This window comes from Harpia harpyja, chromosome 13 (genome assembly GCF_026419915.1).
Source record: "Harpia harpyja isolate bHarHar1 chromosome 13, bHarHar1 primary haplotype, whole genome shotgun sequence".
NCBI lineage: Eukaryota > Metazoa > Chordata > Aves > Accipitriformes > Accipitridae > Harpia > Harpia harpyja.
In genome coordinates, this window is record NC_068952.1 from 4147223 (window position 1) to 4159700 (window position 12478).

Genomic DNA, 12478 nt, shown 5'->3' on the forward strand with positions numbered 1-12478 from the left:
TATGCAAGTTGAAGGCTGTTCTTACTTATCTTTTGTGAACCCCTTAGAAGTAATCCACAGATCACCATTCACTGAAATTTACTATCCTAGGCTTGTTTTGATCAACTGTTAAAGCAATACTCACATCCTCAGGGCAAGTGAGGACTGTAGCGACTTACATGAATTTGTCCCACATTCAAAGCATTTCTAACAGTCTCTGAAGCGAGGTTTTTCAGGTTGCTAGTAGATGTGTACATTAAAGGGAATAAAATAGCGGTGATTCCTGCAGATCACCCTGGGCTGAATCAGCCTTGCTGACTTAACAGTTTACACTGCCCCACACCCATTCCCCAATCCTGCTTATTCTGTGGCCCCACCATCCCTAGTCTCTCATCTATCCTCTACTGAGATTCTAGAAAAGAAATACTTAACTGTTCTATTATCTTGGTCAGATCTTCAAGTTGTTTTAACTGCCATGTTCACTTTTGAGCAAGTCAGCTGAATCAAAGTTGCTCTTCTGTCTCTGCACATCACCCTCACAAACAAATAGGAAGCCCTTTATCAGTATTTCCTTCACTACAACTTGCACTACTTCTTTCTATGAAGCTGCCTCATTAGCTACAAAGCTCTAACTATTCTATGTTAACACATAATAAACAAGTTACTGTTGTTATCACTAAGCACTCTGTGGCATCCCTTCCTCCATGCAGGAAGGAAGGTGATCTCTTCAAAGCAGCAACCAACTCTTCATGTACATACAGAGAACCAAATATCATTAATGTTTAAATACATATACATTTGAAATTCAGTGCAGCTCAGACGATAGTCTCATATGATGAGCTAGCACTTGACAACTCTGCCCAAATTACTTATGCTGTAAACCGTCCAAGTAAACTCTTCACCCCGGCCCTATGCCTTTCTGTTCATAGTGTGAAGTTGTTCGTGGGTCACCAAAAGGTGATTTGTGGCCAACTTAACCAGTCTAGCAAGCATTTATATCGTAGACAATTATGAAAAAAATCACAGTATAGTTTAGTTCCACTTTTCATTCCCTCTCTTCCCAATTTAAATAAAGAGCGAGCTGTCTTGACAGAGGCAAAATTATCTTGCCAGTATAAATTGCACCCACATTCAGGAATGGTTTATTAGCACATCACACAGGATGGCTTAAAGCATCTCCACAGTGGTCAATACAATGAAGCCATAATATTAGTTTGGACTTTCATTGGCATTTTCATCTTTCATTGGCACAGAAGAGTGTTTTTCCTCGCAGAGGCTATACAGCAACAATGGAGACACAGGACGGCTAAGTATAACATCTCAAAGATTGACCTACAAAACCAAAGTTATGATGACCAAGTCCCAGTTGTCACCAATCAGACACGATAGATTTAATTTTGTTATGAGAAGAGATACAGAGTTCTAGTCAAAACTGTTTTGATGAGTTTTCAGGCTTTCTAATGTCTGGTCTTCTAAAGCACAGCCTAGAGTATCAGACAGGAGCACTGTTAACTATTTCTCTACTCCATGCCTTGTAGGCTACCAATTAATGCTTACAGGTATCACTTTTTGCACCAGTAATTTATTTAGTAACTTCATCAAGTTTCTCTTACTCAGTTCATGAGGTTCTCATTCTATCAACTCAGAGCATTTTTCACGAGCTTCTGCATAACCTTCTATAGGCTGCTCTCAGTGCATTTTGGCTAAGTCAGTGAGACCACATATTGGAACTGCTTACACACAGACTCACATTCTTCCCATTTACACTAAGTTTTGCCAGACTCCCACCATCACATCCCTAACACAAGCTACCACCTTAAGAAGCCAATTACAAAAAGTGGGTTTTAAGCCAAGAGATCATTTGTTTTCAATCTAGTTCAAGACTTTTTAAGAAAGTCTAAAGCCTGCTCTGATTCAAGTTTTTGATAAAGTTTTATTCTAATATCAGAAGCTTTAGATTCTTATATGCTTTAGGTGAAAACTAGTTTGTCATCCATCTTGGCCCTTGAACAGGTTTTCAAAGATTTAGAGTACTAGAAGTTTGGAGTACACCAATATTGAGCCATTTCAGGTAACCCTGCAACACTAAGAATTCATTGGCTAGGTCTTGGTGAAGAGAGCACAACTAGAACAGTTGAACAGAAACGCAGTTAAACTACTAAAATACTGCATTTTAAAGATTATAGGTTTTTAACGATGTGAAAATCTTTAACCATGTCACAGCAAGCTCGGCACAGTTCTTGGGTACGGTCATTCTTCCCATTCAAAAGTTAAAGCGCATTTTCACAATGCTGCCATCAGAAGAAAAAATATTTTTTATGAAATGTACATGTAATTGTGTAGCTCTACTGAATGTTTAGTACACTAGCCTGGTAATAGTTATGACAGAAACTGGCCCCAGAGTGACATTTATTCTCTTTCCCTATGAAGTTCTTTCCACAAGAGCTTAACTTTATTATTTCTTCCCCTACTATTAGAGAAGGTGGCAAGAATTACTTTTTTCAGGCATGGAAAACAATCCTTCACTGTTTCTCCACTCATTCCTCAAGGCAACAAAATGCTAAGTCTAAGAAATGCTCCTTAACAGCTATGGCAAGATTTCTGGTCTGATATGAACTTAAAAGTACAATTTTCACTTTACTTTAGAAGCACAAGTATAAACATTTTTAAAGCTTTTTTTTTTTTTTTAAAGCTGTCATTTCCTAAAGTTACTTTATACCTTCATTTGTCAGCTTTGAACAAGCTCCTGCCTAATGTGTTTTTAATTACAACCATTTATTTACATTTTATACCAGATAACACACTTTTGTTTTTCAGGCACTGAGAAGGGCCCTGGTTCCGCAGACTCCAAGTGCTTAGTTTAAGTAGGACTACACACAAACCCACCTTTGCAGCATTAGAAGCAGACTCCTGAGCGACCCTGCAAAGAGAAGATATCTTCCTTACTGCTTGGATTTTGCCATCCATTTTATTAAGTGATTTCTGAAAAGAAAAAAAAAAAAGCACAACTAATTTTTTTTTTTCTCCTCTCAGGCCACCGGCTGAGCACCAACATGACCAATATGATAAAGCAAGAGAAGCCTCACACGCTGTCTAAACTGCCAGCCCAAGATAAACAGCATATTGTTGTATTAGCAGGAGGCAATGCAAACGCGGGTGTGCACGCTGACCAAGGAACAGATCTATTCCCCCAGTGAAAAAGTTGGTAACAACCAGTCAGGAAATAAGCGAGCCGGTACGTGGAAACCGAAATCAGACGGCACCCCCAGCCCAAGCCGCACGGCGGCTAAGCCCACACCCAAGGCAGGGTTACCAAGACACACGGTACACACAACAAGGCACATTCGGCGGCAGCCGCAGCCAGCCTCCCTCCCTCCCCTGTCACCCACGGCCTCAGCGGAGGGCGCTCCGGCCCCTCCGCACTCCCCCTCCTGCTGCCTCACCCGCCGGCAGGCTCCGCGGAGGGCCCGGCGGCCACCCGTGGGCGCGGGCCGGCCGGTGACAAGACACCCGGGGCTGCCCTCACAGCACAGCCCGCTCCCGCCGGCCCGCCCGCCCACTCTACCCGGGCCCACCGGCCTCAGGCGGATCCGGTAGGACGGAACGGGGCGGCGCAGCGCGGGCCTGCCAGGCCCCGCGCCTGCGGCCGGCTCCTGCACCCTCTCCTCAAGAAGGCGGCGGCGGCCGCCATTACCGCACGGCCCGGCCCCCGCGCGGCCGCCGCCACCACCCCCCCCCCCGCGCGCGCGCGCGCGGGGCCCGGCCCCGACCCTTATATCCTGCTCCGCCACCCCACCCCACCCCGCGCCGCGCCGCTCGCTCGCCCGCCCGCCCGCCCCTCCCTCCCTCCCCACCCCGCTCCCCATAGAAGCGGCGCGGGGATTGGCCGCGCCGCCGCCGGCCGGCTGTGTGGGAAGCGGCGATTGGTCGGAGCGCGGCCGCCAACGTCTGCCTCCCCGCGAGTGTGTCTCTGGCAGTGTCAATGGCTCCTCCTGCCACGGAGCAGCGACGGGCTTGAGACGGGCAGGACCGCGGGGCTCCTTTAAGAGAGGGATTTTCGGGGGGGGCCGGGGAGGGGGGCCGCGGCGCGAACGTCCCCCACAGCCAGCGCTCGGGAAGAGCCAGCGGCCGGCGGCTCCTCTGCCTCTCGAGCTGAGCCGGCGAGGAGGCGGCAGCGGCGGCGGGACCCCCGCCTGGAGAACTCCCCCCCCCCCCTCCTTCCCTGCTGCCCGCTGCTGCGAGGCGGCCGCCCCGGGGCTCCCTCCTTCCCCCCCCCCCCCCCAACGAGGCACCGGTTGCCGGAGGATTCCCCCCCTCCCCTCCCGCCACCCACACGAGTCGGCAAATGAACTCGGTCCGAGCCGCCAACAGGAGACCCAGGCGAGTGTCCAGGCCGCGCCCGGTGCAGCAGCAGCAGGAGAGGAACAACGCCGCCGCCGCCGCCGCCGGGGATCGGGGTAAGCCAGGCGCCGCCGCGCCGAACTGAGGGGGGGGGGGGGGCCTTCCGCGGGGTTCGCCGGCGGCGCCGGGCCCCGCCGCGCCCGGCCGGGCACCGGCAGGAAAAGCCCAGGCTGCTTCACCCTTGGCTCCCGCTCAGGCCGCGCTTTGTTTGGCTTGGGCTCTGCCCCGACTCGGGGCCGCTGGGCCCTGCCGCCGAGCGGGAGGGAGGCGGGGGCTCGGCCCCTTCCCCGGCCGCGCTCCCACGCCCGCTGGGGAGTGGGGGGGGGGGGGAGCCGATCGCCGCCGGCCCTAAGGGACGGAACGCGGCGAAGCCGCCCCTCCGAGCCCCCCGCCCCGTCCCCGGGGGCTGCGGGAAAGCGAGCCGCCTTCGCCCGGCGGAGCCGGTGCCTCCCCCCCGGGGAGCGGCGGGCTGGGCCCCCCGGGCCGGCGGAGGGGAGAGGTGACGCGGGGGGGGGGGGGAGCGGCGCCCGGGGCGGGGAGGCGGGGGGCTGCGGGGCCGGGGGGGGGGCTCTGGTGCCGGGCAACTTGCGCCGACACCTTCCCCGCCGCCGTCGGCGAAATGGTGTCGGGGGGGGGGGGGGGCGGCGGCCCGGGTCTCGGCGAGCCTCCGCGGCCCGCCGCGCCGCGCAATGTTTGCTGCGCAGTTCGGCGCCCGGGCTTCGGTTACAGCGCCCGGCGGGGGGGCGCGGGCCGCGGCCGATCGGCCATTTATTTACCTCAGCCACACGGCCCCCCCACACACACCCCCGCCGCGGCAGCCGGCGGCCCCGAACCGGCCGGAACGGAACGGGGGGCTCCGGCCCCCCCCCCCCCCCCCCCCAGCGCCTCAGCCCTGCCCGGCGGGTCCGCCCGCGCCGGTGGGGCCGGGGCCTAGCGTAAAAATGTTGACAATTTGGAGCTAATGGGGGAAAAGCACCATTGTCTGAGGGGGGATGAGGAAGCGGCGAGGTGGGATTCCTCCCCTTAATGGAGCCCGGAGCGGGGTGGCCAGTGCCGGGGTGCGGGGGCGAGGGGGGTGGCGGTCCCTCAGCCCTGGCACCGTCGCCCCTGTGATGGCTCTTGGGGGTGCGAGTGTGCGTGTGCTCCGTATGTGCAGGGCTGGTGGTGGTTTTTTTTTTTTTTTTTTTTTGAAGGCGAGATGGGGGTGGGATTGGAGGAGACATTTTGCATGTCTTATCTGGTGGATTGGATTTTAATTTTTTATGCATTGGCTGTCACAACTCTGGCATGATAAAGGAGGCTGATCGGTGGTGCAGTTTTAGATGTACAAATGTCTTTTTAAAAATAAAAAAAAAGCCTTCATTGTCATCTGAATGTCTTTTGTTTGAGTATCTAGGATATCACATCGAGAACGAGGTATTTTAACTACGGAGATGCATCGTGATAAATACTTTAGTGCGTTTTGTGCAATCAAAACGTTTTAAGCAAATGAAGTAAAGAAAATTTAATCTGAGGAAGTATTTTTAATTCTCCATTCCTCCCCCCTCCCCTCCCTCCCCTTCCTTCCCCCGCCCCCCCTCGCACACATTGGTCAGAGCAAAGAATGTTACCCAGACCAGATTGCTGTGTATATAACCAGAGGATGTGATGTCTTATGCCCAATTATGGGTCTTGTGTAAACCTTCCAAAATCTTCAGTAATTATATAATTAAAATGACTTCTCTGGTATACTGACATTTAAAGAAGAAAAAAAAAAACAAAACCAAAAAATAACGAAAAGAACTTCCTCCTCTCAATGACATGCACTGAGGATTTTCATCATCGATGTTCCATATACAGAATATAGAATTTTTTTCAACCCCACAGTTTACTTTTTCTTTTAAACAGATGAAAATGTAACTTCTAAAAGGCATCCGGAAAGGTGTGCTTATGGATTAAACGCTGTGATTATTCAGTTTTACATTGGACCGCCAGTCTCAAACTGTTCATATGTTATTAATTTGCTAAAGATACAGGCAGAAACTTTTTCTGTTAAAATACGAGTCTGCAATTTATTTGTATTACTCTGATGTTTCGTGGAACTCTACATTCACCTAATTTTGGTGGGTTTTTTTTACATTGTTCGTTGCTGTTTTCCACTCCGTGATGATAAAATTGTAATAAAATCAAGTTCCACAGTTTGCCGAAATTACTGTTCCATATGGATCACTGCTAGCTTTTTCCTTGCATTTTTGAAGGTCAGTTGCGCTAGGTCTGTCTTGCCCAAAAATGTATCAGCAGCATTAGGGTCTTTTGTTGTTAGTGTTATATCTACATTTGGGGTGTCTCTAGTGCAGTTCCTGTTCCTGTCTCAGAACTTGCAAGGTCTGATCCACTATCTCTGGAAGCTAATGCCAGTTTTACCTGTGACTTTGATCGCTTTGTGCAGAGCTGTTACTTTAAAGGATGATGAATAATACTACTAAATTATAAGCCAATGTACTAGGGTTAGACCATACCGCACACAGCAGTGGTGACTTTTTTCACCTTTATTCCCAAGCAATGTAGGTCATCTTAAAAAAGGCTGTACAAAAGAAGCAGTGTAAGTTATTAGGAAAGGGTTTCTGTTAAACTCAGATTTAAATTCATTTAAAAAAATTGTTACTAGATAACGTGAGTGCAGCTGTGATTAAATGAAAATTATTATTTGTTATTAATTTCCTCCTTCATATTACAGCACAGTACTTAATAGTACAAATATCATGGAACAGAGTTGATAACGTAGCACAGTTAATCTTTGGAACTTCTTGTTGCTTCATATCATTAAAGTAGATTGCTTAGTAAAACGTGTTTTAGGTCTTGAGCTTTATTTATTATTTAATGCTGCGTAAGTAGGCAGTGTTTTGCAACTGTGTAACAGCTGTTACTTTTTCACCACTGAGTAAAAATCAAGTTATGACTCTTGTTATTAATAAATAGATCACTAGGAAAAAAATGGTTTTATAAAAACCCTCCATCAAAGGTTCCTTGTAAGGGTTTAAAAATCATACAAAGCTGTGTTTTATACTGTGAAGCAATTCTTGGTTTAATGTATTTTATAGATGTAGTATGAATAGATCTAATGAATGCATAATCATGCTATCTTTATTATACATTGATAAACAGCGTTTGTGTACCTGTATTGTGATTAGTGGGGAAGGGAGATCATAAATGCTTGCAGATAAAAAATTTTTCTCCCCAAACTCACTGTGTTGTACAGCCAAGATAAGATGTCATCAGGATATACTTCCCAAGATGTTTTGCCTTATGTTCTGCTGTTCACACCTCCCTCCATCTAAATTAGCCACTCTGGCTACACTATGCTACTTCTGTTTTACCTTCTCCCTCCTGATCTCTCCCCAGTCACCAGTGGGGTTGCCAGTGGCTTATTCTGTGGGTTTGGAATTCTGCTTGATAGATAGAGAATAGATGGATCCTTTCATTTTCTTTAGGACAATGGTCTACCCCAAAGGAAATCTGGACTGGGTGATGTCTGTGTTTAAATATTCCTGTGTTTGCTTATAGTGCTTTTTTTGTTCTGGTTTTTTTTCCCCCTTCAGGGTATAGGTTTGGCTACAGTTTTAGGAAGAAGGCAAGGTTAGACACTTATTTTTAAAAAAATAAAAAATCTTCTCCAGTATGCAGCTAAAACTGTCAAGCTCAGAGCTATCACGTGAATATTTTTTTTTCTTGTTTCTGTTCTTCTCAAAATAATAACTATATTAGTGCATATGTGCTTCATTATAATGTCAGCACATTACTGGATATGGTACTAACGAGGTTCTGAGCTTTATGTCCAGTATTAAGTGCTTTTAGGATTGAATCCTGTATACTGTTAAGGACCAAATGTGTAGCACCATGGCAGCTGCGTCTGCCACAATCCTGCGCGTTCCTTTTACGTGGTAGCGGTGTCCATGTGACAAGGCAGTGAGCTGGCTCTGGAGCTGCCTGCGCCAAACGCTAACTGCCTTTTTTTTTTTTTTTTTTTCCCCAGGTTGATTTTTGGCACAAGTGCTGGTACAAGGGAAGGGATAGCACTGAATGCCTGTGGGTGTGATGGGACTGTGGCAGCTCTGATTTAGATTGGGTTAAGCTGGGTCAATACTTTTGGAGTTAGGGCATGTTTAATACATACAGCCTGTAAACCTACCTTGCAAGTTTGCTGCTCTCCCTCCCCCCAGTCTATTTTCCAAAGAAAACAAGACTTATACACCCGTACAGTCTGTCTGTCTGTCACTCTGCAACTTCTGAACTCGTTAGCTCATTTCATCCAGATTTGTCAATGGGGTGTGAAGTTCTTAAGTTTTGTGGAAATTATTGGCTGGGCAGAGGAAGAAGACAATAAGGGAAAAACATTTATAACTTACCCTCTCTACCCTTGCCGAGAAGCAGCAACCAGCTGGCCTGTCAGCACACAAGGTAATTGAATTACTCATTTGTCTGTACAGGGGACATGAGGGCTTGAAGTACTACTGGGAGAAAGAGTAGGTTAGGCTGTGTAAGACACAAACATGTAGAAACTAAGCTCCAGTAGGTTTCTTGCTCACAAAGCTTGAATTTTGTAATGTTGAGATAAATATCTCAGGAAAGTTAAGGAGTCTTTATCTGGCCCTATTTCAAGTGCATGTGTGTAAGCATGCGCGTGATTTTTTTTACTTTTTTTTTTTTATAATATATGCACCAAAAGGCTTATGTTGGTGTCTGCTGGGTTATAACAGTAACTGAATTAAATGGCTCTTATTCTGAAGCAAATGCCCAGACTTGCATCAAAATAACTAAATTGATTTCAGTTTTTGTAGGATCATCCCTTATGGCAAGAAGTCAAGAAGTCAGGCATCAGTTGCTCCAGGTGGAGAGAAATCTAATTCAGGCTTTTCCATATTCCTTAGAAGAGAGTCCTAGGCCAGGAAAAGATACATTTGTATATGGATATGTAATCCTTGTTTCTGCAATGAAAAGTTTCCAAGGTCTGCCTTACAGATAAAAGTTTAGAATCTGTAAACTTGGTAATTCAAGTACAGCTTCTGTTTTCCAAAGCCTGATTCTGCACCACACGTACAAAGGAGTGTCTGGGTACCTCTGTTGTCCTTTATGTAGGACAAGTGCCTAAATTTATGCTAAAGCTTTCTATCTGATTTGGAGAGATCAAAATCAAGTGCAGTTGTTCTTGGTATACACAGTAATGTTCATTGCCCAGAGTTTTGGTATATTTTGGTCATTCATAAGGCTATTAACATCTGTTATAGTTTCCCAGAAATACCAGATCTTTTTCTATTTAGTTTCTGTCTTGCCTAAACCATTGAGCTCAAAGTTTTTGTAAAGAGGTAATGAAATCTCCTATATCGGTCTATTTGATATCTTTCTGCTTTGGGGGAAGGCTATGGCCTGTGCCCAACTCCTGCTCTGGTGCTTCCTGGGAGAATCACAGTTATGGAGTAGAGCAAAGCTGTCCAATGTGTGTCAGGCTTTTACTGCAGGTGTGCAGGGCATTAAGCATAATAAACATTATGTGCACTGAACATGGAGGATTTAATGTATATGCATACAATTGGAGCACTGTGAGTGCTTTGTCAGCCCAGCAGCTGCCTGGGAATGTCAGGCTTGCAGCTTACTTTACATCGGCAGTTTCCTCACCAGCATGGTAAATCTGGTGTGCCTAGCAAGTGCTGAATTTGCAGTGCCTGTGCAGACTGTCTGCTGTGCTGCGTGTGTGTTTATTCGGCACGTTAAGCACACTTACTCTGCACATGCACAGTGGTATCATCGGGGAGGCCAGGTGGCAGCCAGAAGGGGCTGCCACTGCAGGGAGGACAACTTGTTTGACCCCCCCCCCCCCCTCACTCCAGTCTGGGTCACTTCTGTAAAGGGAGTGAGTATGCACCAGGTGTATTGTAATGTGGGTCACCTGTGGCAGTGCTGAAACTTCCCCTTACAGCTCGTGGCTGTAAACTATTTGGTCTGCTAGGAAGAGGAGGTAGAGTGCTTCTCCAAAATTTTTACATTAAATTAGATTAAATATATTTAGCCTTATATATTATAACAGATGGTGTGGGAAAAGTAAATCAGAACTGTGCAATGTGTGGACAATAAAAGCAAAGAAGAGAGGAAAACATGACTGAACTAAAAGGAATTGAGAAAATTAAAGGTTTGTTAAGTTGACTTTGTCATTACCTAATCCTCTCATGTTTTCTGGTTGTTAAGTACTTCTGTTTGTTTCTTGCTTATGTGGTGTTTCTCTGTTCAGCACTTGAATGGGGGGGGAAGCGTACTTGGTGATTTTTGTTATTGTTCATGGTACTAAAATGTAGTATCTGAATATAGCCTAGGATTTTAGTTTGAGTTCTTCAGTTCTTGATGAAATGGCGGGGGGAAGAAAGCAAACTAAAACATACAGTGCAATTACAGAACACCTATCAAAATTCTGCTTTTTATAATATATTGCTACTTTAAAAAAAGAGTTCTAGATTCTTGTAAAAGAGGGAGAGCAAGTTCTAGATGTAGAGTCTAAAGTAAGACAGTCTAGAGGAATCTCCTATCATTTAAAGTGTACTTCCTCCTAGAAAGTTTAGTGAACTTTTTTTGAGGTGATTAAAATCTCTGAATCTGGAATACTTCTTGAAAGTTAACTTGCATAGTGGTTATTGTGGTTTTTCTCAATAACTAAGTTTTGCTGGTTATACTGCTGCCTGTTCTTAAAATGTTGTTGTTCATCCATACATAGAAGCTGGGAGGACACAGACAAGCAACAAATGAACACTTGTAAAACATACAGTTCTTCTAGCACGCTTCTAGGGACTACTTTTTATGCTCTCCTCTGAGATACTTCCTGTAGTTGCGTTTTGACAAGATAACTAATTTTAGAGCCTGGTTGCTAGAGGAGAAGGGGTCATCCCGTTATTCCTGCTTCTAGCCCTGTGTTCTTATCTCCTGCCTCCAAAACACCCTGAATAGTTATCTGCTGGTTTAGGTCTTTGAACTAACTGCAGAGTTTGGTGAGTGTGTAAGAGAAGCAGTCCTCAGGTATGGAGTTGGGAGTTCATCAGATCATTTCAGCCTCAGTTGGGAGTGGGAGGAAGGAAGTGGGACTGCCCCTTGTCCTCACGGCTAACCCTCTGATCAGTTTAGCTGTCGTGTGAGACTGGAGCCTTGCACAGTGACTGGCGATGGTCCTGTCCATTTGAGAGGAGCTGTCAAAATGCTGCTGTGGCTCTGTTCTACCATACGTGCTACAATACACACAATGAGATCTACTGTTCGTTGTAATGGAAACCTGCAGTTTCCACTCCATTGCCAGGTTTGTCAGGTCCCTCCTGATGTCTTAAATGTGAGAGTTCAGGCACTGCTTTGTTCTAGGAGGTTGAACTGCTGCATAGTTGTTTTCTGCTTAGAAGCATTGTTGCTGAGGCTCCTAGGTTTGTTTCTGATAAACAGCTGTATTTTCTTGATTCTACTTGGTTTATTCAGCAAAAGTATATAGCAATACCATTCCGATACATACCATATATTACTGGTATTCCAATATTGAAATAATAGCGGTGTTTATCTTCTCGGGCAACTGATTCTGTGTTCCAAAAAACCTGATTCAGCTATATAGCTCTACCATGTGAGTGCCAGTCTAGTGTTGATACAGTATATAGAGAGTTTTTCCTCAGTTTTTCTGTCCTGCTTGATTTGGTAGGTGTTTGGATTAGGGTTAGTTGTTTGGTGATGGTTTTTGCAATTATTAGTGAAAACTGATTTAAAAAATGAACTAAACCTCTTAGCAGACATTGCTCTTGGCTTGGGAAAGTACTGGGGGTGAACAGTAAGAGTACACATGGGTTATTCCAGCTGTAGGCTACTGTAAGGATAGTCCTTCGTATGTTTCAGAGAACTCTTCAGTTCCTAGCTCCTGAACACAGCATAGAGAAACAAGCAGTCCTGAGAATGAGGTTGGGAAGCAAAAGCTTGGGGTTTGTGCTACTGTGAATTGCCATTACAAGGCAAAATTAACAACTGTACTTGGAATTATTACACTTGTTTTAAATAACCACTGTCCAGACCAGCAGAAGAGCTGAATTTGCAGTCTCATGGTCATCAT

The 12478-nt window shown here is 46.2% G+C and overlaps 1 protein-coding gene and 1 long non-coding RNA gene across 4 annotated transcripts in view; one reads left to right on the forward strand and one right to left on the reverse strand.

Moving 5' to 3' along the window:
- Nucleotides 1-411: 411 nt before the first annotated feature.
- LOC128150256 (uncharacterized) lies at nucleotides 412-3531 on the reverse strand. Of its 2 annotated transcripts, none has more exons than XR_008238002.1 (2): nucleotides 2866-3531; nucleotides 412-1311 (listed from the first exon to the last, which is right to left on the reverse strand). It is a non-coding gene; the product is annotated as an uncharacterized LOC128150256 (long non-coding RNA). The 2 variants fall into 2 exon arrangements; XR_008238001.1 differs by having other exon boundaries at nucleotides 412-2270.
- Nucleotides 3532-3952: 421 nt separating this feature from the next.
- The window catches only part of FBXO11 (F-box protein 11), a 77794-nt gene continuing 69268 nt past the window's right edge, over nucleotides 3953-12478 (forward strand). The window contains exon 1 of one of the 2 annotated variants that reach the window (XM_052806721.1): nucleotides 3953-4436. In XM_052806721.1, the coding sequence (XP_052662681.1) occupies nucleotides 4325-4436 (112 nt within the window). In that variant the 5' untranslated portion in view covers nucleotides 3953-4324. The remainder of the gene's footprint in view (nucleotides 4437-12478) is intronic. The other variant, XM_052806720.1, reaches the window with a different exon arrangement.